Source organism: Eleginops maclovinus, chromosome 19 (assembly GCF_036324505.1).
Source record: "Eleginops maclovinus isolate JMC-PN-2008 ecotype Puerto Natales chromosome 19, JC_Emac_rtc_rv5, whole genome shotgun sequence".
In the NCBI taxonomy this organism is placed as follows: Eukaryota; Metazoa; Chordata; class Actinopteri; order Perciformes; family Eleginopidae; genus Eleginops; species Eleginops maclovinus.
The window spans coordinates 6,396,602-6,424,590 of record NC_086367.1 but is presented as its reverse complement, the minus strand read 5'-3'; the positions used below and the strand labels follow the sequence as shown (position 1 = coordinate 6,424,590).

The window sequence follows — 27,989 nt, the reverse complement described above, 5'->3', positions numbered from 1 at the left end:
GCGAAAAAGCACTGGATCATACCTTATGAATGGCCCCATCTCACGTTCTTCCAGAGTGTAACTTAGACAAAAAAAAACAAATGAATATAAAAGCTTCTCATTCTCTTACGGAGCTGGCAGGAAGCGCTCTCCATATATGAATTTAGCAACAAACGTCATTACGTTGGACAGCGACGTAACGTATTACGCGTTCAAAGATGGCAGCCTACAGTGACAGGTCGTGTGTTGTGAAACACAGCTAGTTATTCACACAGTAACAGTATGTTTTATCTGTCAGAACAGGAAGTGATACGTTTTAATTCATAATACAAACACGGTGCTGTTTAAGAGCATGCCATTACATTAGCGGGCGAGTCTGGCTATACAATTTAAAGATGGTGGAAGGTAACTGAATTACACTTTATGCAACTGTCTCACTACCAAATACATTAGAGTCAGAGAAAATGTTTCCTGCTACATGGTCACGACTGTCCCGCATGGCTTTGTCCAGCCGAGGACGGAGGACTCTGAGTCTGTTCTCCAGCTCAGCACCCTCCAACTGGAGCAAAGCGGTCGCAGACGCAGAGAAGATCGTCGGATATCCAACCTCCTTCATGAGCCTCCGCTGCCTGCTCAGTGATGAACTCAGTAATGTGGCCATCCAAGTGAAGAAGCTGATCGGGACTCAACACCCTTTACTCCACACTGCGAGGTAACATTGCACACATGATCTTGGTTTCCTTTAAGCTCCGACTCCGGGCTTGTTTTCTCCATGTAGTAATCGCCTAACCAAACTGCCTTCAATTATCTGACAAAATAACATGACTCTGTCTTTGAGCAAAGCTTAAAAGACATAAAATGAACATTCAGAGTAAAAAATGACTACCTTTCCTCTAAATAAATTGAGCAATGCAAGTCCAGTGTTCACTTATGGAGCTCACTCTGTGTGCCTTTTTAAGTTATAGTAGTTTTCACTTACAATAGTTGTGCACTCGAACAGTTGATAAGCCTCCCTATTGTTAAAACACAAATACATTTGGAAGCACTGCTGTCATTGTGGAATACATTTATGTAAAAACATAAACACACATGACCTCATCTACAGATCCATAGTATCGTCTTTCATCATTGCAGACTTATGGGTAAACAACAATCGTAGGAAATCAGTAAATCTATTTTTGTGTCAAGCAACAGCCATTGTCAGCGGTTGGGGTCTTTTATGATAGCTTTCAGGTGCTAAAATATTAGTACTACATTTTTGATAACCACTTAGAAACAAATACATGCGCCTCATATGTACACTCACTGGAGTGTTTGAAAAAAAGTGAATTTTAACCACAACAATCATCATTTTGTAACAGCTCCCTTAGACAGACTCTAAACTATAATGTATTGTGAGATTATCATCATCCGTCCCTGCAGTGTTAAAGATTATTGTTTGCTGATCTTTGGCAGGTCAACTCACACTTAGTCTAGTGAAGCCCTTAATTGATCTGACAAACTCAAGCTCAATTGTTATAGATTTTATAACTACAAAACAGCCAAGGGATTGCAAAACATTTGCTATCCTTTCCTACTGTTTTGGGGAATACACAAAATGCCGTTTTGATCCCAACTGAATGCACCAGTTCTGTCATTTCACCTGCCTTTGTGTTCTCACTTCTTATTTTTCATTTCCTGACTGATGTGCTTATCCAATTGCTGTAATCTGTCGTACACTTCATAAATAGGGCTCACTATCTCAGATTTTCATTACAGATTGTGGCAACTAATCATAATATTGTGATAGGTCAAATTCTTCTTTCACGTAGTTTATTGTGCATTTAGTCTCTGTTTTGCAAATGTATAACAGCAAAATACAAATGTATACGGGTGGAGAAAGAGCCTTTTACCATAACTGTACAAAGGCTTTCGTTATGTGCTGGATTATTTACAAATCAGGCATTGTGTACATTAACATTCAGAGGCAATTTGTTGAGTTTGTGGGTTTCAACTGCAGAGATCTCCCCTGTGCTTCAAGCTGTATCTTAGGACAACCAGGAGCAGGTGGTCAGCAGGATTTAGTGACATTGAAAGGTTGTATGGTTGTAAAAGGTCAGAGAGATAGGCTGGAGCAAGCCCATTCAATCATGAAGCGGTTGTGACTGATATATAGTGTAGTAAAAGACGTTATAACATTTTATACTCGTGAATCAACTTGTTGAAACCATTGTACTTCTGTATCTGTCATAGGCGGAGCTAGTTTTAACTTTTAATTGTTTTTTTTTGTTTGCTACTGAAGAGAGTTTTTACTCTTTTCTTTCTTTTTAATATTTTCTCCCTTTTTAAGACTTTGCATAACTTGTATAATACAGTACAGCTGCTAAGAAATGGTGAGCAGTAAAAAGTCCATTTTATTATCTGATATAGTGACTATAATAAGTATTGTATAAGTATACAGCATCACACAGTGAAGTAATGGAGCTGTGTGTAATTACAGTCCTTTATTAACAATAAAATGTCCTTAGACTGAAATAAAGCCACTGATAACAATACAATTGATAATTTACAGAATGTTAATCAAACTATATGCATACTAACATGTATTAGAGCCACTAGCCTTGTGATGAAATTGTAAGATAAATTTGATTAATAAAAAAAATAATGTTTGTTCTTTACTTTACTGAATTGAATGAAAAAAAAATGGACTAAAGAAGCACAAACTAGCGTTAACTTTTAGGGAATCAAATATTGTGAAATTCTGGGTCTAATATAGCAATGTGTCCAATAGCCAATACAAATGTTTGTTTTGTTTTTTGTTTCCCTATTATTTAAACAAATCTTCTATCCCCTACTATATAACTATCTACTCCCTGAAAAGATTTCAATACTTGAATAGCCAAACAAAAACACTATTTGTGTGAGACTTGATTCCATGTTTTTAAATGAAAATGTAAAAGCAATAACAAACGTAAACTTTCATCTCCGACTGAGCAGCAGCAGTAGCAGTATGCTAGTGACTGGGATTTGTGCTCGTGAAAAAGGTTTTGAACACAACAATAGACTGTATATATATAAGAACAAAACAGATAAACATTGGCTACTGCTCTAAGGTTAATGTCATCTTATTTGCCTATAGGCAGATGACAGGCAACAGGGCAAAAGTCAGCCAATGCTGACTTTTGACCAATGAATTGGTGCATCCCAAATACTGTGTTGTTTTCTCGTGCTAAAAGAGGACCCAAGACAAGACATTCATCTCTGTTGCAGTCATGTCATTTTAGGTATTAATCAACCTAATTAGATGTTCCTTAACAGACCTGTGGCCATACCAGACATTTGTTTTCATAGTAATCAGATCAGTTGCATAAATCCAGACAGGACTTGAGATGCAACTGCAAAGCCATGCTTGTGCAGTGATGAAGGAGGAGCTACAACGGGTCACATCCTCCAAATATTACCACTTTATCACAGGAGTTGCCCTGTCTTTCATCTTATCAAAGAAATCAAGAACATGGAGAACCAAGGAAAGAGAACCAGAAGAGAGAGTCCTCAAACTCAATCCCGCCATGCAGATGGGTGTGTTGGAAACAGGAGCCCAAGGGTGTAATAACCTATACACCTAAATCTGATATGACAATCCATTTGGGTGTTGTAGCATGGGGGTGGTGGTGGGAGGGGGGTGGAAGGGGGGGAGCAGACCTCTTGACAGTCTGACTCCTCACTGTCAGCTTGGGTTGGCTGGTTCGTATTTCCCTCTGTGTCTCTGCCTTAGACGCGCGGCAGATAAAAATATCCACAATAGCAGACAGGCAGACCCTCGTGGAGTTGGGTTTCGGTTTTTCCTTTCCTTTCATTCTCAAAAACTGCAGCTCAGCTAACTTTGCCCCAAAGTCTGGAGTTACAGCGAGGGGACTGCGGCCCTGGAGAAGAAACTTAACTTGCTTTAAGGACAGTCCTTGAGAGTTTGACTTCGACTAGTATTTCCCTCAAGCGCTTTCTCGCCTTTTCTTTCTGGAATCTCAAGCATGAGCTCCAATATCTTGATCAATGAGATGACAGCTAAATTAAAGTGGTGCCTCATTAGCCTGCATATTTCAGCTTCATTGTGGACATGAACGTATGTTGAAGTGAAAGTCTTCTCCAGTCTGTATGACATGTAAAAATAATCTAAAGTTAGTCTAAAATGGGTTTTCCTCAAAAAGAAAATGTTATTAGCGTATTCGAGTTTCAGCCACCCTCAGAGCACTGGAGGTTTCAAGTTTCCACATCACAAGTTGCACATTGGACCAAAACTGGATATCTCTATGTGGTATCATAAAGTCCTGCTTGTACAGACATGTGTGGAACTCCGATTTAAGGTGAAAAACCTTCTAACTTCAACAGATGAATGTGAAAACAGCCTTCTAGTGTCAATCTAAGGGTACAGTCAGTGTATAGAGTTGGTGAGAGACTTGATTGACGCCTAAGTCAAGAATTGTTTGCCGTTAGACAGAACCTCTTGCAAAAATTAGTGTCTTCTACTAATAAAAAGTGATTTGTGCCAATGGGAAGCCTGGTAAAAAAATGTGAATATGCCTGTCAATGTTAACGCGTCAATGTTGTTCTTTAAAAAAATCAAGTCATTACATTACCAAATGTGACCTGGCTTCTCAATAAAACCCCAAAATAAATGTCCTTAAGGATTGGTGGTTCTCTGTTCAAATCTGATGCCTGCAGTGGGCCATGAAGCAGCGATTGAAGCATGTCCAACGACTGGTCAGTGATCTCTTTCAGTGTGTTAAGGCCTTCAGAGTGTCCAATGGGATAGTTTATGTTGTCTCTTAAAAGACACCACGGTAAATGGTTCTGAAAAAGGCTTAATTTGGGTCAGATGTTACCTCGCAATCAAATCACAAGCAAACTTTTATTCTTTTATTAGTCTGCTAGTTGGGTCTGAAATGTGTTTTGGATGTTACTGAGCACTCCTTGGGACTTTCTTTACGCAGCAATTTAAGCGGCTTTAAGTTTAACCCCGTAGTCATCCAATTTAAGTTAAGATCAAATAAAAAACAACACTTAAGGTTGTGTAGTAAGTTTGATTGTTTATTTTACTTTATTTTATCGTTTCAAGCACGGGTGCCAGTTGGTTCAAGTAAGAAACAGTGAAGGGATCTTAATGTTTTATAAAAACCATAGAGAATACTGTACTGTAGTCTTTTCTTCAAATCGGGAGAGTCAAGTCTTAGGAAATGGGAATAAACCTTGGGGGATTTTCTAGAAAAACTGCATAATCAATAAAGATATCTGCACTGTAGAGACTGATGCATTGCATAAACTCCATCATAAGAAAAGTACAAGCATATTTAGCATTACTGCAGTCTTTCAGTACTCGGGGGAGCCAGAGGATCAATAAGCCACCACACATGTGAGGTCATTCATTTGCATGCATTAATCTCAGCCCCTGCATACAGCCACTAAAGTTCCAGAATTCCTGCGCTGCGGTTGCGGAGCGGAAGGCGTAGTGACCTGTTCACAACCCTTTAAAAATGACAGCAGCCCATTCCTCTCCCTCCACTCCCTCTCTCCCTCTTCGAAACCCTCACTATCTCTCGCTTTCCACCTCATCCTTTGCCCCACCCCTTTGCGGGAGGGCGGTTGTGATTGATTGATGTATGCCGGTGTGGATAGTGACATAAATATTAATCATCTGCCACCCTCAGGCCACTGGCTTAACCGGACTCCCCAAGAGGAGAGCAGCTTCATCATTTTTTCACTCTCTAGCCGTTTTCTGTTCGGCCGCCGATGCTTCTGCATTCATCAAAGCACCAGGCTCCTATTTTTCAATTGAGTAAAAATTTAGAGTGACCATAAATAAATCCCAAAAGCTACGATAAAAGACAGCCCTACAGATGTCAGATGTATCGTACATGTTCGAGAGGTGTTTTATGTTTTCTTGGAAAGGATTTTAGATGTTTATTCCCCTTTTAGCATCAGAACACTGTGAATCACCGGTGTGTTTCTTCTGTCATCTTTTCTTGCATTTCTGCTTTTCCCTTCACCTCCCCCCCCCCCACCCGTTCCCTCCCACTCTTCATGCTTTATCTTCCCACATCCATTCTCTGTCTCGTTCCTCCACCTCCCCCTGTGGTGCAGGGGTGGGTCAGAGAGGGGGGGGGGGGGGCTGGAGGTAGCCGGGTTGGTGAGGCCGGTGTCTAGGCATGGAGCGGAGGGGGGCGTGGTCGCTTGTCTGCTTCGGAGCCCCTAACGAGAGCGTGATTCATGGCACAAGGGGCTCCCATAGGGACAGGATTAGAGGTGCTCTGTCTAAAACGCTCCCCAGAGACAGTAAAAAGATATTTAATCTGCCCACCACGCAGACAGATACCTCTGGGCTCTGTGGGTGTGTTAGCGCCCCCCTTCCTTAAAAGAAAAGCTGGAGAAATATACACTCCTACAGCAAACTGCGTGATTATTTTCCTTTTCTTTTCAGTTTAATCCTTTAACAATTTGTCATTCTTTGTCAGAAACGGTCAACATTGATTGGCTAATCATGAGGTCTTTTTCAATAGCGTCAAAGTAATGTCTGGAACTAAGAAGCTATTTTTTACTATACTGTGTATAACAAGTATTTCTTTTTTTTTATACCCTGAATAAATTAAAATATTAAAATACGTTTGTGTCTCTTGGTATAACCTTCAAAAATGAAAGCGTAAACAAAAATAGTAAAAGAAATGCATTTGTCTTCATTGGTTTTCCTGTTTCATTTTTTATTTTTTTTATGCAATTGAAATCGTGAAAATGTATTTAAAAATATTGTATTTAATAAAATAAAAAAAGATAACTGATTAATAATTTACCTCACATTACAAACATAAAATCAAAAAATGTAGTAAATACCGAAAATGTAATAAGTAGGGCTTGCTAGATCGCTCAGGCAATGTCTCCCCTCTTTCAACACTGCATCTTTCAATAAAAGAGCCCAAAACAAATCTTTAGAAATACATTAAAAAAGGAGTCAAGTTGCTCAATATTTCAATATGATAATATAATACAAACAAAATGAATATTCCTACCTTAACAAAGACTAATTGTAATAAAAACGGATTGTTTATAGTGAGGAACCCACAGAGAGTGATCCGCCTGCTATCAGCTCCCTTCAGCCCTATGTAGCATTTCAGCATCTTCTAACTCATTGTTTGGGTTTTGTCAGCCGTTAACTTTACGGTTTTGGTTTCGGTCTCACCACTCTGAATAATAAATCATTAGCATTTTATGTGTCAAACACTATTGTAAGCAGTCATGATGATTAGCAGGCTTTACATAGCATTTCACACCGAGTACCTTTCTTTGGAATCAACGGGACTGGGTTTCAAGACAAAGAAGAAAGAGCCTTACTTTGGGAGTGTGTCGTAATGATTTTTCTTAAACTACTTAGTCTCATGTTTGCATACTGGATGTTTTCAAGCTGTTACCGGTTTCTTAAACATTGAACAGGGTGAAGCAGTGGGAGCATAGCTGGACTCAGGCTCTTCCAAACAGATGGCAGCAGGTTGCAGGAAGAGATATTAAATGTACATGTTGCTCCTATTCATAAAGCCTTTGCTGCTCACAATGATTGGAAAAATACAAAATAGAGATATCAATGCAAACTGAGCTGTATGCCTGTGCCATATGATAGTAGGTTACATTTAAAGTACGTGCCAAACAAGGGAAGCAAGCTCATAAGAGAAGGAATTGTGGCTCTATCTATGACATCTGGGCTAGCTGTTTGTAAAAGTTGGGGGAAAATAAGTGATGCAGTAAGAAAGTGATGGTGAAGATTTAGCAGATCTTCGTATCCAGAGAACTCATTCAGACTTTTGACGGTTTGTCTATTTGTATTTTAAACTTCTGATGGTATATCTCTGCAGGGGTTTCGTCTTCGACAGCGGGAACCATCTCCCGACAAGAGGACTGATTGTTCTGCTGTTGTCCAAAGCAGCAGGGCCGAGCCACACAGCCTCCGATCTTCTGGCTCAGGACATGGTCAGCGGCATTCACACTAGGTAATTAAATCATGTGGCCAGTATTATCTCAGTATGTTGGGACTTGGCTTGAGAACTAGAGGGTTGCAGGTTCAAGTCTCAGTAGGGACCAAACACGTTCCCTAAAATACTTTTAATGCAGAGTCTAAATTTGACTTGGGTTTATTCTGTCCTTGTGAAACAATAAAAGAGGATTTCAAAATCCTCCATTTTCCATCCATTCAACCATTCACCATTTTTGGATGCCAGGAACCTCAGTTTTTGGGTTGACTGTGCGTTCAACTCCCGTGAACACGATATCTGAGGGATTCCTTCCAAATCTGGCTCAAATGTCCACTTGGACTCCAGGGTGAACTGATTAGATTTTGGACAACACAACTTAAGTCTACATATACTCGTTACTAGGGGTGTAACGGTATACATATTCATACCGAAAATATTCGGTTATGGGCCCTTCGGTTCGGTATATGTGTGTACCGAAGTGTACCAAAGTGTACCGAACGACTATGTGACCCGCTCTATCGAAATCAGTCGGAAGTCGCAACGGCTCATTTCCAGATAGACGTGGATCTGTGAAAAGAAACTTGGATTCAGGTTTTTTGTCTGATTTTAAATAAACAAAGTATTGGCTTTCAGAATATGCAACTTTTATTGCCAAATTCACGAGATAAATACAGTTTTGAAGCTTGTAAAGGGAAGATGACAAGCCTCTGTCAACTCGCACTCTGCTACTACTCAATGCCGCTATAATTTGCCGCTACACCCCTTTGCCAAGCAACACTTATTATTTAGGTGTCCTTTGATACGGAGAACACGCAGCTCCGCCCGATCACCTGCAGCTCCGCCAGTACGACCGGTGAGCGGAGCAAGTTAGACCATACACATGTAGCTATTTTATCTACCTCTCCAACAACATGAACTACTTATGAATACATTTTTTCTTTGTTGTCTGTCGGGTCACTCATTACTGGATTAGCAAGCTGCATGACAGAGAGTTATTTAACAGTACGGCGCACTACATTACACCCGACTGCCACTGGAACATGCAAAGCCACGTCCTGCAAACTCCCCCCATTTACAAACAGCACACAAGCATACAACCGGCATAGGTACTGAAGGAAGTAGTGTCAGAATGGAAGTTGGAGAGGCCGTGGAGCACAATTCCAGTCACAAAAGATATCTGCCCTTTCTGCAAGCAATGTGGACAAGTTAATTTTTCTGAAAATACAATGAATGTACAAGCTGACAAGCAAGTCCTAATGTCAAGCTGCTTATGTGAATGGTACAGTACAGTTCATTTTCAAAATGCTGCACCTTAATGTTTCATTTATTATATTTTGTATATATTTGAGAGAATATTCACAGTTTAATAATATTTTTTCTGCTGTTCCGAAAACGTACCGAACCGTGACCTAAACACCGAGGTACGTACCGAACCGAAATGTTTGTGAACCATTACACCCCTACTAGTTACAATTCCACACAAATATCTAATTGGGTAAATGATGAATTAGTGACTTTATTGGACAGACACAAATGAAAGCTTTAACTTGAGTAATTTGTGGAGGAATTCAACGTGGGGCGTTAATTTTAGTTTCCATTGGTTGAGTCAGAAGATGGTTAGGGAACATTTCTGTGCATCTACTGCTCAAAACTACTTAGTTCCTTATAATGTCCATCATTAGTCCCGAATATCCACTTTGCTGCTCTTCTGGCTTTGTTTACCGGTGTTCCTCACACTTCCAGACATCTGCTTTCCCCCTGAACACTTCAGCATGTTTGACTCTACAGCTCTGTATGGTGCATGCATCAACATCAGCAGGATGCGCTGATGAATCTTCCTCCTCTGCAGGAAATTCCCTAAAGCCTGCCTAACTGAGAAAAATGTAATTGGCTGCCATTGCATAAAATAAACATTGCACAGAAACATTGTGCCCTTGAGGATTTCCCCAAATGTTAAACTGTGTCTACCAACCTTAATCACAGTCATAGATCCTCTACGGGATATTCCCACTATCATACCAAGCAACTTGTTTGGTTCAGTGCATTAAAACCAAGCATGTAATTCTAATCCACACACATGTCTGCAACCACACACTAGCAGATAATCTTTCTTGTTTCCACATATTTTCATTCTCATGTACAGTAAGCACTGATTGAATGGAAAACAGTGGGCAGCAAACATGCATAATATTGCTTTTTGGAGCCATAAATGTGCATGGTAAGCAGACCAAGAAAGGTGATGCGGCTTTTGTCCGTGTTACATGGCTGATGAAGGATAAATAGTGAAATGAAATCCTCTTGTAGGTAATCCTATCGTGGCCTGTGTGGCTAAAGTCCATATCAATTCCTGTAAATGAAGCACTACATTATCTTGCAAATATAATGGATACTGAGAGTAAAATAACCACAGTTAGACAGTGTTGCGAGGCAGTCGTAAAGAAAAACAACATCCCGATCACGATGCGATAAAGTAGTCTGTTACACTGGTGCCAACGGCTGAAACTGCGGCAACAGCGACGTAAGTTAAAATGACCCCAGAGCTGTTGAGGTTTACAGTAAAGGTCAGTCTGTTCATATTATCTTTTCATGTATCAGTCTTTATGTGTTAAAATCCTGTCTTCTTCTGTTGGTTTCTCTGAGGTCAAACGCCCCCTTTTTTTCTCTTGCGCTATTTCGCTTTTCTTCAAAAAGTATTCCATTGTTTTTTGTGATTGAGAAAACTAATGCTCTTTGTTTTCAGCTGACGTTAAATTTACCAAACTTCTTTCTGTGGATTGATTTACTGCTTACATTACTTAGCAACGATATGTTTTCCTTAGCAGTGGTCTGTTAGCAAGAATTAACGACCTCTGTAATTTCCAAATTGACGGTATCGATTATTACACAGCTTAAATGAATACTCTATTCTGATTGGTCAATTTAAAGATTCTGAAGACTTTATTTCCATATAAGCGCCTGTTTCTGAGAACCAGCTCAGAAGCCATCATAGCCATGGTCCAAATTCCCTTTATAGCTCCTTTTAAATATAGAGTGTTAAATTAGGTATTAATGTACTGCTGTTAAAATGCTTCAGGTAGCACCCCAAGGTCCTCCCTGGCCTTCTCACACACATTGACTCCCGGCATGCAGCTCAGAACAGGGATGTGTGCCAAGTGGTTTCCAGAAGTGACTGCTGTGTTTGGCGTGGCTGTGCGCTGGGTGCGTCAAAGAACTCCTTTCTCACAGCTGGCTGGCACAGAGCTCACGATGTGTGTACAGGAGCCGCGTCTCTGCAGAAACATCCTAATATTAGACCTAATTGGGATAGCCCGGGCGCCATGGAAGTACGCTCTTTTGACACTGTGAGGTCGAGCCTTGTTTGCAAGTTGTATCTCACTACAGGACACACACACACACACACACACACCCTTCATGTCACTACCTGGCACTTGCATCATTGTGACATTGAATCACTGAACCCAACATGCTGCATTCCCTCAGTCATGTGTGATAGATAGCCTCAACCCAAACATACATACACACACACACACACACACACACACACACACACACACACACACACACACACACACACACACACACACACGCACACACACACACACACACACACCACACATACACAGCATGACTTGATCACCTCATTTGCACTGTCTTGTGCTCCCTTTCGACCCCCCCCCCATCTCTCCTGGGCTCATTAGCACCTCTGATGGAAGAGATGGAGGGATGGAGGGAGTCGGGGTGGGGCGGGTTTTGGGGTGAGGGGGTGGGGGGTGATTGAAACCTCCGGGGGACGGTCTCCTCCCTCCTGACAGGCAGCATTTGTAAAACATTTCCCACTCTGCTGCCTGACACTGATGATTCACCAAATCACCGCATAGATAGATGGATAGATAGATAGATAGATGGATAGATGGATAGATAGATGGATAGGTAGGTAGATAGATAGATGGATAGATAGATAGGTAGGTAGGTAGGTAGGTGGGTAGGTAGAAACACACATTCTTTTGCTCTGATAGTACAACTTCTAACCACCACACATCTTTATTTCTCATGACAAATGAGAGTGGTGCCACTGAACTCCTCTCTTGGCGCGTCTGATGGACAGGCCGGCTCTTTAAATCTCACACAGGGCCGCGCTCACATCTGCAAGGCTGCATTTGATGGCGAGGCACACTGCAGAGGGAGGAAAATGGAACAGAACAGTCAGGACAAGGGGCGTGGTGAGGGGCGTTACACCTCGGCAAGATGGCATCGGTTGCTATGCAACTGGGCACCAAAGCTATTTATACACCGGCCCCCTTGTCCCCCTTTTTTCCTCCCCAAGCTACTGATCAGGACTGCTGTACAGAGAAACAGCTTTGGGGATGTGTGTTTGCACCGGGGTTCATCTGATTTGGGTTTTTGGTGCACCATTGTTCAGCCTAGGCCTGTCACGATGATTACTTTGGTTGGACGATATGTTGTCCCCAAAAAATTGCGATAAATCATCATATTTATTGACATTTTTACAAAAAAAATCAAGGTCATGTCTCAATTTTGTAATCAAAAAGATGTATGTTTCCTACAGTATTAATTAATTCCTGTCGGGGTGGGTTTCCAACACGTCAATCATAACGGGAAGCCGTTAAAAGTGTCCGTGGTGGCCAGCATTCTGATCTCTTTGTTTACCTATGAATTAAGGTTTGGCAATATGAGGATATATATATATAATTTCATACATACTGCAAGAAGATAAGAAATGTCCCTTCACTTCTTCTATACTTTATATAATTATACTACCTTTGGGTGTATAAGGCCATTGTGAGTCCATTTCCTGTCTAAGATATTACAATTAAAATTCGTACAAACGATAAGACTATATTATTAAACAGGAACTCCATTGATTTTACACATTATGCTTTTCAAATCTGTGTACTAGAGGCCCACTCTACTCTCAGACTGTGGCCAAGCAGCATTGTGGGCCTTGTAGACCCCAGGTTCTGACAAGGAAGATAAATTAACTGACTAAATCATGCTTAAGATATCTTTCATTGAATTCAACAGGTGTCCACCATGAGTCCTTCAGTGTTATAGGAGTGTACTGCTAAATCAAAGGTCTATCTTAATTAGCTCCATCTTTTATTGTAGAAAAGTTACAACAGGTGGTTTCTGCTTGTTTGTCAATTTAGATGAAGCTACGAAAATGCTCCCTTTTTTAACATTTCTGGACTGCCGTAAACGTGTTTTCCACCTTCAAAGGTCATCACAACGGAGTGTTGATCTGAAGCATTTGCAGATGGCAGGTTTATCATAGATTTATTTTAGTGTTTGGCCCAACTTAAAGTAAAGTGCCATGGCAAGGCTGTAATTTTTATGACCTAAAATCAGCTCTTTATCATCTTTCTCTTATTCTTACAATGAACTCTCCTCTTGAAACCCTGCGGAGCGAAGCCATCACTCCGAAGCACCTTGAGAGCAAGCCACTGTCAATCTGCTAATTTCCTCTTATTTAAAGCCTGAACTTATTAACTCTCATTCGTGGCGACGGTGTTGTTGCTCTGCGTCAACGAGCTGAGAAACCAACCAGACAATGGATGTGATTGAGAGGCGAAACAGATGACATTATTGAATTTTAATCACATCTTCTCCGCGCCGTCGTCGAACACGGCAATTACCTGGCTGCAAGACGTGTGTTTGTGAGTGTGTGTGTGTGTGTGTATAGGAAGGGGTTGGAGCTGTAAGGCAGACGATCGGCTCATCAGGTTCTCACAGCGGCTGAAAGAAGGTCGTAAGTGGCTATCAGCGCTCCCAACCCTGTCTGCATAGATCCCTCTTGTCGCAGCATGGCGGGCTCCTTCCATATGGAGAGGGGCCTAATTACCCCCCACCAATGGCTGAATCAACATTTGATTATATCCTCCCCAAGGCAGCTCTGAAAGCCTCTATTCAAAGACCATTTTTATTATGTCTTTTCTCTCATAATCAAGAATGGCTGTTATTTGCTAATGATAAGTTTGTTATCTTTTTTTGACACAACCCCTGACACTGGTGCAGTGAGATGTCAATCATATGTTCTGTTTTAGTACGCTCATTTTGACTTCAATGGTTTTTATAACACAATTTTAGTTCTTAAGAACACCGATTTTTGAAAAATACACAGGCAGTTATTATTTAAAGTTGTCTGAATGTTTCAGATAGCAGTTGGTTGATGATGTTTGGAGCAGTGCTGTGTATTTTAGTCAAATCTCCGCAATCTGAATAATGCTGTTCCTTGGTGGTCAGCACACCTGTACGTGATGCTGTGAATGAATGCATATTTCACCAGCAAGAACACAATGAATATGATCCTGTCTAACTGTCAAACCTCTGAAACGCCTCTTGTAAAATTTGTTGACAAAAAAAGCTAAAAATGTATTTTTTGTTTTGTTACGTAGCCAGCGAAACCTGGCAGAAATCACCGAGTTGATCCACACGGCGTTCCTGGTGCATCGTGGGATAGTGGACCTGAAGGAGTGGACCATTTCAGACGGCCCGCTGAAGGACATGGAGTTTGGGAATAAGATGGCCGTCCTGAGTGGCGACTTCCTGCTAGCGAACGCCTGTACCGGACTTGCCCAACTGAACAACACTAAGGTACCCTGTCTGTTACTAACAAAGTTTAGTCTAACTGTGAAATATTTGACCTAACATCAGTTATATTTTTGCAGGAAATCCCGCCATGAATGATTTCCCTGTGGCCATTATAGCTTCACAAAACACTGTTGACCTTTATCCCAACGTGTTTTTTCCGCCCTTATACAACAACCACACTCAATTTCAGAGTTCCCACTGATCATGGAATTTGTGGAATATTATTGATTTTTGAGAGGTACTGACCATCTTTTTCCACAGCACCAAAACACTACATATCCATTTAATAGAACAACATTAAGTGGTTATCTGCACTATCTTTGTCTTTTTATTTTGTCTCCATCTGGATCTGAGTGTGCATTGGTGTGATTTTTACACTAAACTTGCCAGAGGTCAGTGAAGCTGAGTGATTTCCAACCTGGCGGACCGTGAGATAAATGTTAATGCCCGCGAGATGATCAACAAGATAAGCTTGCTTAAAGATCTCTGAATTTCCAACTGCATATCAGATTTGTTCAACTAAAATACATCTGGTGCTGTTCCTTTTTTACTGCTGCTTCTAGAGAAAAAAACTAGACTGGATAGTGTCTCAAAGCTGCTGTGCTCTCACCAGAAGTGACAGCTAGCTAGCTTGCAACTGTATTATTTGTGTTAGCCCATCATTACAGAATGCTTAATCAACGGTGGATTCTTTTTAACACTGGTACAGTTGTTTGTGAAAGACAAAAAATCTAAAATCAATACCTTTTATTTGTATTGTGCTCTGTTCAACAAAGCAAAACGCCACTTTGGTGTTTGGTTGGCAAAGCGGCGATTAAGGGTCGAACTGAGCCGCCAGCAATGGGAAAGAGATTCAATTTCAGTCAATGTAGGACATAAGATGTTTACAAGAAAGTTTGAGTGTTTTTTGGAGTGATGAAACGAGATATCGAACTAAAACTAAAATGGAGAGGGGCTGGGAGCTCTTTGTGTGCTGCCATCTCGGATCATCATATCAAAACTCAAAAGTGATAGTTTATGATAACGGTATGGTGCTATACGGTTTGATTTTTTTTGACACCTTTCCAGGTCATATTTAGTGTCTTTCACACTGTATTTATACAAAACCCTTTTCCAAAAATAAGTCTTTGAAATGGTTAAGAGTTTGGTCAGGAGACACTGTAAACATGTACGCCATGGGAATGCTTCTTATTGAGTTTTCTGGAGGTAAGAGTGGTGGTGGTCGTGTGGTCACAGATCAAATCACTTGCGTAGCCGGGAATACTCGATGACAGAAGCTGTCACCATGCTGCTTTGTCAGAATGTGGTTGCCTGAGTGGATCAAAATAACTATATCTCTGCCCCCCCTCAGCTGGACTGAGCCTTATCGCCTTCCCTGACGACTCTTATTCAGCACACAGCCTAGGAGCAATGAGATGCCCTCCCAAATCGAAGCGGTATCCACGGTGCTTCTTGTAAGGGGATCACAGCAGAGTAGCGAGGAACCAATATTTCCTTTATAAATTAAAGATAATTTTTAAGGTGTGGCATTTCCTTTCCAGTGCTAATTGGCATTCATTAGGATTTGTCACTGCAACAGTAATTGTGAGGTAATTGAAAAACTGGAATTACAGTAATGGGAAAGAAAAACACATTGAGAATGAAATGATGGCAGATCTGCTGATGACTTGAGCTAATGATGATGTAATCACATTAACATCCACACTGTGTGTTGGCACCGGTTGAATGGAAGTTTTGGAGCATCTGTCCCTTAAGTGGGACTCATTGTCAAGGTGAGAGCAAAGCAATTCAAACTCAAGTGGCACCAAATGACACCAGAAACTATTTGTCGAAAACAAACCTGCTGTGTTTGGATGGAGCGTAAGTGTAATGTGAAGCGGCCACAGGAAACGTCCCCCAAAAAGGAAGTTTTAAAGTAATACGGAGATGGACATCTGATAGCCAGCAGTTGCTCGTGTTTGAAAAGGTTAGCAAAACAAAATAAACCGAGGGCAAACCACGGCGTGCATTGATGCTCATATTCTGCTGTGTTTGTGTCAAGTTCTGTTCTTGAATGCCTTATGAACAGGGGGGAAATTAGGTTAATGCAAAAGTCCATCATTGGGAGTTTAAGTCAATGATGGTCCTGTTTACTCCCCCTCCTGTTCATGTTGACTTTCTCTCAATGATTTGTAATTGAACCTTATCAAATTATGTGCACTTTCATTTGGTTTTGTGTGAAAGAAAATAATCTATGTTCATGATTTTACCTGAAGTTGTAAATTAGGAACTTTGAGTAGATTCACACAACATCATCATCCTATTGTGTCTATATCTGCAGAAATTGAAGAGACTAACTATCCATTAATGGCTCTATTAAAACAAAAAATAAACATATTGTAGCTGGCAGGAAAATCAAGACTACACTCAAGTTGTGAGACCATAAAATGCACTATAATTTTCACAATTCGCACGGCAAAAGCAGATATGTCTAGTCTTTAGAATGGGTCAAGTTTCAAAACACTGCATTTCCTATGATGCAATTGGAAATATCTTTTATAGACCCCCTCCTGTCAACTCATTTTTTACCCCACACCTCCAGTTCATAAAAAAAAACCTTAAACATTGCCCGATTTTAGTGCTGCAAATAAAAAGACACTGCAATAATCTCAAAACACAACGGAAACGGGGACAGTAGGAAGTGATACATACAGCTGGGACCATAGCGCATGACATTCGGGGATTTGGAACAGTTGTGTTTTTATATTTGCATTATTTTTTTAAACTGCAGCATGTTTCCCCTAATTGAAGATATTTGGGCCGTTGTAGCGCGTTTGCACCTGTCGGCCACCGTACATAAACCAATATAAAACACTACAGGAAAGGGAAAACCTCAAGAACGACAATAGGGCCTCTGTAGTTTCAAAAGATTGTTTGACACAATAATCTTATAATTACATTACATGTCACTTAATAGACGCTTTTATTCAAAACGACTAACATACATTCAATACTTTGGACAATCCCCACAGGAGCAATAGGGGTGAAGTGTCTCGCCCAGGGACACAACGACATGCTGACTGCAGTGAGACTCGAACCTACCCTCTCCTGATCTGAAGATCAGCGCACTATCCCACTGTACCACAGCCTCCATATGCCTCCATATAATAATGAATATATCAAGCTTTGTTCCTTGGCTGATTAGGAACTTCCCAGTTTTAAACACTACCTCATTTTTAAAAAAGCATTCAAACAGACATTAACAGTTTTTAAACTTAGAATTACTCCCATGCTAATTAATTTAAAGCAAACTTTAGACATGTATAACTCTGCATCAGCTCCACAGGGTGTTAATCTGAGTGCAGTTTGAGTCTGGTATGTATGTAAACAGATTGCCTGTCTCTTCTTGCTGCTTGTGTGTGGCCATTGTCCCTCATCTCTTTAACGCACGGGGTGACAGATGATTCGTTCTTGCAGCTTTCGAAGTTTTTCTCATAAACCGGCCCTTTCCTCTCCTTCTTCTTTTAAGGCAGTGAGAGCGATGGAGATTATGTGTCGTGGCCTTGAGAGGAAACCTATGCCGCTACTTGTATAAACTGTAAAGTAATCTCACCGCCAGGCTCCGGTTTCTCCCCCCTCGCAGACCTGTCGGCAAAACACGATCTGGCTGGATTTGGGAATGGAGTAAGGGGGAGGCAGGGGGAGAGCTTATCTGATACTTTCCAAAAAAAGACCCCCACCGGCCCCCACTTTCCCAAGGCAGGCAGAGACACCACATCTGGTAATACTGTAGGCACATTGTCCTTCCAGGTCTGCGGGTGGAGCTCGGGTTTCCTCAATATTTTCCCCCAGTGGGTTCAGTTACCCAGAGGGCACGGTGGGGGCTGACGGAGCAGCGTCACCAGACTTTTCTGATGAACCAAGGATGTCTGGGATGAGCTGAAGGAGCTCTAAATTTAACCTCATTCAGTTGAACTGTACGGGCGTGGCCTCCACCCCTCCGTCCACACAGGTCTGAGGCTGTGAATGAAGGACGGAGACTTTCACATTTCACTCATTCATTAAATCCAGACCTCTCATTTGAAAAGATGCAGCCTCTCATCCGGGGGTTGATAATGGGCTGGCAGTGTTTCTCGAAGCTAAAATGTAGTCATGCATGCCCCCTGTAAGAGGAAATAGGCAACTGCAGCAAACTCTCACACCTCCACAATGCACTGTGTGAGACATTTAAGCTTTGTTTTGGTTGGTGCCCATTGATATATTTTATTTAACAGTCGGCAGTTACATTTCAGTTTTCTAAAAGCAGCATGTTTTTCTTTAGCCGCATATTGATTACATTTTAGTGAAAACAGTCTTATCGGGGAAATCTGTCTTTTTTTCCTTATTTTATTAACAGTAATATTACAGAAGTCACCAAAAAGCAAATGATACAAAACACCAAGATCACACAGAAACAGTCTAAAATACAAAATCAAAACAATGCAGCATGATAAAAACAAACATACATCAGCGAGCAGAAAAATAAATAAGAAAAATAAGCGGGAATATTTTTTGTATTTAAGGGAGTGATTTAAAATGTGAATCAAGAAAATAAGGAACCTCAAGACATGTAGATTTAAGTTATTCAGTTAAAAAATCCTTTCTCCTTTTCCAGTTTAAATATTTTCTTGTGTCTCTTTGTGCCTCTCGCACTACGAGTCATTAGTCGATTTTTTTATCTATGTAAACTAAGATTTCACTTTTTATGCTTTTCAACTAGAAATTGAAAAGCGTTCCTAGTAAACTCAAGACTTAAAGTGAGCTTCTGAATGATTCTCCTTCAAATCAACTGTTAGTTTAGTTTAATAAACCGTGTGAGTGTTAATCATCTAGGAAATGTTTTCTAGGATTTCTTTTTTGAAGAAGAGCCTATTCTGTAAGTAACAACTGATTATTATAACCAATCTGGTATGCTTGAAGTCCAAACTGCTATATCTTCTATAGCGTATTCGTATGTGTTCATATGATTAATAAAAGTGTCAGCAACTGTTCATAGAGTTTTGAAAAAGTGTCTATATTATACTGTCTATATTTAAACCAGCCCTATAGTTTATTCAGTATTTATACTAATGTTCATACTCTATATACTTTAGCTTTTTGTATAGAAATGCTTCTCTTGCACTTCTGGTCAGATGTGCATTTAGTTTTCTCAGTACTGTGTGCAGTGACAATGAAGTTGATTCCAATGCTGGAAAAAATGCTGATCCAAATCAAGTAATAAGTAAAGAAATCTGCCAACAGAACAAAAAGAAGATGGGATATTTAGATAAATCAGATCTTGATTAGCTGGCAAAACTTATTTTGAATTATATTTTACCAGAATCAGGACATTTCAAAGTAAGCCACAAATGCTCAGAAATGTTCAGTTCTCTGTTAGTTGGAGATTTTCCAATGAAAATTTCAAAACGTTTAATCTGATACAACCCAAAATATGATGTTTTCAAGAGTCTTTTTTACCAAACAAGATACAGTACTTAAGATGCATTGTCTAAAAGCAAGACCCCATATCCCACTGCATTGTTGCTCTTTAGGTTATTAGGTTAGGCTCGTTAACCTTATTTCCCCCCTGCTCACTGGACACAGTTCTATTTGGTTTCACCATCTGACTTTTAGCTCCATTTCAGCCCCTCACACCGGACAGACACCTGATCCACCTCTATCCTCTGGACTTCTCTATAAATACAAAGTATAATGAAGGAAGGTAATGAGCCATTGAGTTATCATCTCGCCTCTTGATTTCTTCACAACCAGCTGTTGAGATGAGCGCGGTCAGCTCTTGCTTCTGTCAGGGGAAACTGTTTTTATTACAAATGCCGCAGATGAACTGAGGACACCTGATTTACATCTATGTTTTAGGAAGTGACTTATAAAGAAGGAGCGGGTGATGGGTTCAGTGCCCGAGATAAAAGCTCAACAAGCTGATCAAACACTGCAAAAAGTAAATTCTCAATAATATAGAGTGTCTTAAATCAAGGCAATAGATGTTTTGGAGCAGTGTTTATGAGAGTTTCAATTATGTCCATCCCATAATTACCTTAACATGTTAGAAGGATTTTATTTCTGGTTCTGGGTACCTTTAATGCTTGAAGAATTACCAGTATTATAAAGCTATATAATCAAAGTCAAAGTAAACTTTATTGTCAATCTTTCAGTTTGTGTGTACAGACAGAGAGATCGAAATAGTTTCCCACAATACCAGGGATTTATGATTCATATAATAATAATAATAATAATAATAAGGATACAAATAATCATAATCACCATAATCATCAGGACCATTTATCTCTTCATATATATAAAATCAAATAGAATTCACAGGTTTTGAGTCAACCTAAATCCGTATTTCTATAGACAAATAGAGTATAGTACAGTTTTCCCATCTGGAAACGCACAGTGCGCAAAGTAAGAGTAATTTGAACTGTTGCAAAGTTTCTTATATCATACATACCATAGACTCACCATAGACAATATATAATCCATAAATACTCCCCTTCATTTCAAGGTGATAGCCCATTTCCCTACATGAACATCTATTTACTTTGTATCCAGACAAATGTGCTTGTTTTAAGTGTGGCTTTAAGATATCATTCGTAAACATTAGACTTAATTCAACAAAATAGCACCAGCTTTTGCTAAATTTGATAACGTTTCCCTACATATTGAGAAATGTTTGTATTTATTTATCTTTGAATCCAGACAAAAGTTTTCAGTTGGCTTCACGTTTGAGATACTTGTAGTGTTTTTCTTTTTTAAATTGACATGTAAATATTTCCTTTTCTGTTGGTGGATAATTTTGCTTAGTTTAAGTAACATTTTATTGCTGTTTTTTTGTATTATGGACTTTACTGTCCATTATTTAACTCAGTTGGAAACCTAACAGAGAATGACGTGTTAATGTATTGTAATTTTAAGTTCTGACGATGCTTAACGATTGAAATGTTCACCCAAAAGTCTAATGTTATTTTTTATGCTTTGCAGGTCGTTGAACTGATCTCGAGTGCCATTGGTGACGTGGTTCAGGGAATCTACAACGAGAACACCAGTAATTCCGAGGTAAAGCATCTTTGATATCGCAAGGACAAAGCCCATGAGACAGTTGTAAAAGGATGGTGATTTTCGATCATTTGGCTGCTCTTCATAACTCCCATAAAAAGACCAAAACCATCAATGAATACATTCTAACCAGTATTTTGTGTATGAAAAGCCTTTACTGTCAAAGTTGTCATTCATACCTTATTCTCAAAATACTAAACAAACCATAAATCTCCTCCTCAAAAACTCCTTATTCTTAGTATCCAGCAGTGTACAGAAATTAAATGAAATACTGCTTTGATAATGGTCCTGAATGTAGGCGCTACAAGCTGTTATTAATAAGAAAAACAACAGTTTGATAAATAATGGATTAAAGAGAGTCTTGTTTATGGTAACCGGGAGTTTCTCTTCATGTTACTCTAGTTTTAGGGTTCTCCAGCAGAGAAGTGTGATTGTGTAACTCAGAGTGTCAGTTGTGACCACTTCTTCTTTTGTCTGGTTATTCAAGAATATGCTTGAGCAATAATTGAATCTTTATAATGAAGACTGAAGATGCACCTTTTCTCTATTATGAGGTAATTTTTTAATAACTGCTGAAGTTTTTGTAGATATTTTGTTGTTTACTTCTGGTGCACAGTGAACAAAAAGATTGAGTTGTTTTGTTTGAGGAGTTGTGATGAAGTTGTACGGTGGCAGCAGTGACCGCCCCTCTTTGCTCTGCAGGAGCACAGTCTCGGTGGCAGTGTGGATGTAGAAGCATGGGAGGAGCACACCTTCCTGTCCCATGGTGCACTGCTGGCCAAGAGCTGCCAAGCTGCGATGGAGCTGGCACAACACGACACGGAGGCCCAAAGTCTGGCCTACACGTTCGGCAAACACCTGTCCATGGGCCACAGGGTGAGTCATCTGATGTTCCACCCACCACATGCACTGAAAAAACTGAAAGGTTGACTGAATCAAAGGTATTATGTCGTAATAAAATAACTGTATTAGGTTAGTTTAAGGGAATAATTTTTAGTTTAAGTAAAACCTATTAGGTTCAACCTAAAAGTATTGCTTTCCACTAACTTAATACAGTTATTTGAAATGTGTTGACATAAAACCTTTATTTACAGTCAACCTTCAGTTTTTTCAGTGTAGTTAATGCCAGGAAAGGTGTACGTAAACATTTTTTTTAAAAATCAGCTTCAAAATGCCGCTATAGAAAATGCAGGTGAAAGGTGTTTACTGGTAAAAACTGTTAGCTTTTTATGTTATTATTCCTTTGTAAATGCAGCAGTCTGTTGCCAATACATTCATTTTAAGAACCTATATGTCCTACTGTCCTCACACCAGAGACAACATGCATACAGTAGAATCAGATTAGGTTTACACATATTTTCGGTTCCATCCTAAAACCATATATAGCCCTCCCACTCCCTGTTAGACCGTCCTGTCCTGCTGGGGCTCCCTGCAGCGGACGGTCTGCAGGCGTCAGCAGCTACAGGGAATCCCATCAGGGTGGAGGAAAGAAATGATGTGTTTGAAGGACAAGCATCAGGCTAGCTGTGTCTTACAGTGTACTGTTCCTCACGCTGCTCATTAACAGGCTCACTCACTGTGCCACTGTAAGTGTACTCTCAGTCTGACTGTGCTCCATCTCCATCATCTGCAGCTCAACTCTGACCTGCAGCCTTTTGTGAAGAGCAGCGCAGGAGAGTCTGTGACATTCAGCTTTAGCGCCGCCCCCGTGGTTTTCCACCGTCAGATCGTCGGGCAGGAGAGGTGGAGTCAGCAGCTGCAGCAGGTAGGAATGACACCACTGCAGAAACTACATCAGCTCTATTTGTTTGAATGGAGTCTTACAGGCAATAGGGGATGTGTTGCATGCAAAATGAACAGATGTCTGAGCTCAACTTGTATAATCTCAAAGTGTAGCATGTTTTATGTTAGGTTAAATGTGTAAGATTTCAACATTATAATGTCTCAAAACGACTATATGTTGACAAAACTGAAACACAGAGACACCACATTTTAGTTAATGATCCGTTTCATTGGTCATGGCAATTTATCCCATTAGAGCCATGAACTGACTTTTTATTCTGATCTTTTTTACAAAACGGATTTTAGATCTTGGTCATTTTTTATTAAAACCGGATTAAGGATTTTAATTACGTTACGTATGGATCTACATTGTTTAGAAAAACAAAAGGCATTTTCCTTCTACTCTGTGAAAAGATTTTTTAACGAGCAATCAAACCTATCGATGCAAGCAGCCTGGATTTGTAAGACTTCTCGGCCTTGAAAATAAGAGAAAGAAATAATAAGGCCTTGGATGTTTTGTAATAGATTATTTTTTTCTAGCTTGAACAAATGCGATTAGATTTTTTTTCTTTAGATGAGTTGATTTTAGTATTATTTTATTTTCAAATATAGTCCATTTTAAAAGATTTGGTTGATTTTGGTTTTTATTGTTTTTTCATTCATAAATGTTTTGCCAAATGATGTAATACCTTTTTTTTATTCATATTTTCTTAAAGTAAATCTTCATTTCATTAAAAGTTTTTCAACGCTATGTTCGTATACCCTTGGAAACCTGTCACTGATAATGACTCTGTTCTCTGCAAGGTAAAAACAAGGAGAAATGAACTGGATTACTCAAAGGTAAGCCTGCCGGTTTATGTATTCCTTCATACAGAATCTGAATCCCACTATGTTACACAATGCTTGTACCCACTGATGCATCCTCAGTTGCTGCATTTCAGTTTTTATCATTTTACCTTTTTTATATTCACCTGTTTCCTTATCAGCAAGGCCTCCGACAGAGGGAGGAACAGGGCGTTTTCTTGCTGTAACGTATATCAAAGTTGCGAAACAAGCTTCCCAAAGTCAATGTGTGAGGGGAGAGCGGGGTGATCGGGGTGCAAGAGGAGAGCTGAGCTGCAGAGGAGGGGTCCGATGGTGTTGTGGGGGTTATCTGGTCCCGCCTGAAACCAGAGCAGGAAGGATTAGTTACCGAGGCCTATTTACGGAGGAGACACCGAGGCTCTGAGACAGTGGCATTGTGAGAGAATCTCCTTCAGCAAAAAAGGGGACAGAGGGAGAAGTTTGAAGGGAAGGAGAGATGAGAGCAGGACACGGGGAGGGATGCAATTTTTGGGGAGGAACATGAAAGACCTTGGGTGTAAAGTTTTTGATTCAGAACAAAGATTGGGATGCATAACTACAGGAACTTTTTTAACTCCGTGGCATCCATGATTTAAAAGGTGCTTTCATCCCAATAATTTTGATTAATAACTTTAATTGTTTGCAGAGACTCCGTCTTATACTGCTTTGTATTTAGTTTATTAATCTTAATTTCCAAAACATCCCTTAAAAAGACACCTTGTAGCAAACCGCTTTTCCTTTTGGCTTGAAGCAAGTTCTATGGAAGCCTAAAGAATAAGATTAAAATTAGAGTTTAATATGTACAAGTTCAGTTTATTTTCTTTTGCCGAAGTAATAATATTAGTTTTATAAACATATCTTAAGTCATTAAATGTAACCTATAATGTCTAGTCACTATTATATATTTATATGTGTATATTTACATAGTCTTAAAGTTACAACCCTAATGCTAATGTGGCCTGTGATGAAATTGAGTTTGACACCCCTTGACTAGTGTCTCAAAACAGGGCAGATGATATCTAGAAATAATGACTTGTTATTGTAAAATATTGAAACTTTCTCAAAATACTGACTATTTAGAGGTATTAAGTCAATAAATAATCTAATTAACCCTTCTGTCCTGTTGGATCCTCCCCTACTGTAGTGTTAATGTTCTAATCTGACCGTACTGTTTTATCTGCTCTGACAATAACACAAAAACCATTAACCATTACCTCATTTTATTTAATCCCTTTTAAACTGAACAATGTCTCAGATTACTGGTCTACATGAATACTTTATACGTGAATATACAAAGAATAGAAACTGTAAGTGTTTTCCAAAATCAACATTTAGTCGATTGTGGGTGTGTACTATCTGATGGATGAACATACTTTAGGGTTACCCATTTATTTTATATGGTGGTCATTTTTGACCGGGAACACCATACGTTTAGCAAAGTAGACTAAACCCCTCAAAATTCAATGAAAGGATCCGCAATTTGATATGTTCAAAGGCCTACTGTGGAGGATATCATAAGGCCTTAAAGACTTTATTTATCATTGATTAAAGTAGTAAATCGGTCACATTTGACCCGAACACGACAGGAGGGATAAACTGACTCACATTATCTTTTTTCTTTCATCACATAGGCAGGAAATGGGCTTCCATAGATTCATAATGTGGTAACTGTGAATATTATTTAAGGATATTCATATTTACACTAATAATAAAAGGAAATCTGACTACATGAATGAGTATGACTAACAATTGCCTAAAGCTTTTCAGAAGCTTCAACCTATTCACTGACATAGTGATGAGTTCAATGAGTAGAACTAGCTTGAATAAAAGTGGATAAAAAAGAAGGATCATGCAACATGACTCTTTTCATGTAGGAACATGAAAAACCATAAACACAGGTTTAAGTATTGTTCATTTTTCCAAAATCTCCATTTAAAATGGTCAAAGCTAGAATACGTACTAATAATTATGCTGTAGATTTTTCTGATAAGCTACACCTTAATTATGATGACATCAAAATGCACAAGATGGCATTTAAATCTGTAAAGAATAAGAATCTGGTGGAAGTGTATGTAGAATGAACAGGATGTGGAACTTTTAAGGTCACCTGAGAGGTGAGGGGACAACAAGTCAATGCAGAACAAACCTTAGCAATAACCACTGTGATATGAGGGTGGACATTTTTTTTGTTTTTATTAAATAAGCAGAGCCGTTTATGCAGAGTTCAGCACCTGCAGCTTTTGTTAAAGAGGAAAGGCCTTCAGGTGTTTCCACCTCCAGAATTCATGAGGTTAAAACTCCCTCAGCAAAAACATGTCCTACACACCAGCAGAGAGGCACGAAGAGAAGCCCAAATCCTCCCTAGTGTGACAGCAGTTAAAAGGCGCCCTATTATTTTAATGTTTGTATCCTGTGCCTCTACTCTGACATGTCTCCTTGCTTTAATGTTCAAAAAGCTCTTTATCTTTCTTATACTGTCTGTGCTGCAGCACCTCTTTTCACCCTCCGTCTGAAACCAGAGCCCAGTCTGCTCTGATTGCTTAGCTGGCCGTCTCTGTGTTGATTAGTCAACTTAGTGCTAGCCAATAGCAGCATAGGTCTTACATAGTGATGTTATGTTTGGGAAGTAAACAAAGGAGTCCAATTCAGACAGGGGGAGAGTGTTTGGGAGAGAAACTCCCACTGGAGGGGACAGGTATTTTAGCCTTTGCAGACCATTTAGATGCACAAAAACCTATATAACACACTACAGGAAAGGGAAAACCCCAAAAAGCACAATAGGGCCTCTTTAAAATAACACACACATTAAGGCAATAACATTGAAACATAAAAGCATTATATAAAGTTATCACACACACATCAATATCTTTTGGAAAGTAATACATTATAAAGCGGCTGTGCAGTGATCTGATGCCATTATTAACAGAAGCTGTGAGATGAAAGGTTAGAGAAATGAGATAATATAAAAAGATGTGCATTCGATGCTCATCTTTTAAATATAACTCACAGTGATGAGTCTGACATGTTCTCCTCATAGTTAAAAGAAGTAGGCTGCCTCCAGCAGTGCCAGGGGCAGCATGCAAGGAGTGCATGATTGTGTTACAGTGGCTTTTCTGCTTTGCTCCAGTGCAATCCAGGTGCTTAAAAAGTCCCTTACTTTAAGGCCTAACTTTCTCAGTCTCTCTAACAGTTTGCAGTTGGAGAATAACAGAAGTGACACAAACTAACGTGTGTTTTCATCCCTGGACAGCTTTTGGCAGCAGTTAAGTCGGAGAAAGGCGTGAACACAGCAATGGACTTATGCTGTTACCATGGCAACAAGGCTCTGGAGGCCATCCAGGCTTTCCCCTCCTCCGAGGCTCGATCCGCCTTGGAGAACATCGCCTCCGCCATCACCAAATTCTGACCTGTGCTCACACACACGTACACACACACACACACACACAGAGTGTCTTTGTCTGCGACAGGATGAGGAGCACTGAACTGTTGACACTTAAGAGACAAATCAACTTCTTTTGTGCCAGGTGCTGACTGCTGGAGAAACTGTTCTGCTCCGCCGAGGATGACAGTGTGCATCAGAAATGCAATGGCTGTAACCATAAATGGTCATCATTAAAAACAAGGAATAAAAGCACATTACTTCAGCATCATGTCATGCATTGTGTCGGCTCCAACACATACCCTTCCTCTCCCAGAGAGAATCTCATGCCAAGCTGC

At 39.9% G+C, this 27,989-nt stretch overlaps 1 protein-coding gene across 1 annotated transcript; it reads left to right on the top strand.

Moving 5' to 3' along the window:
- Window positions 1–183: 183 nt before the first annotated feature.
- pdss2 (prenyl (decaprenyl) diphosphate synthase, subunit 2) lies at window positions 184–27,916 on the top strand. The gene is made up of 8 exons (XM_063908894.1): window positions 184–691; window positions 7,851–7,985; window positions 14,381–14,579; window positions 21,573–21,647; window positions 22,350–22,523; window positions 23,281–23,412; window positions 24,234–24,269; window positions 27,523–27,916. Exons 1-8 carry the CDS (start codon window positions 444–446, stop codon window positions 27,676–27,678), a joined length of 1,155 nt encoding a protein of 384 aa, XP_063764964.1. The 5' UTR covers window positions 184–443; the 3' UTR covers window positions 27,679–27,916.
- The last annotated feature ends 73 nt before the right edge of the window (window positions 27,917–27,989 follow it).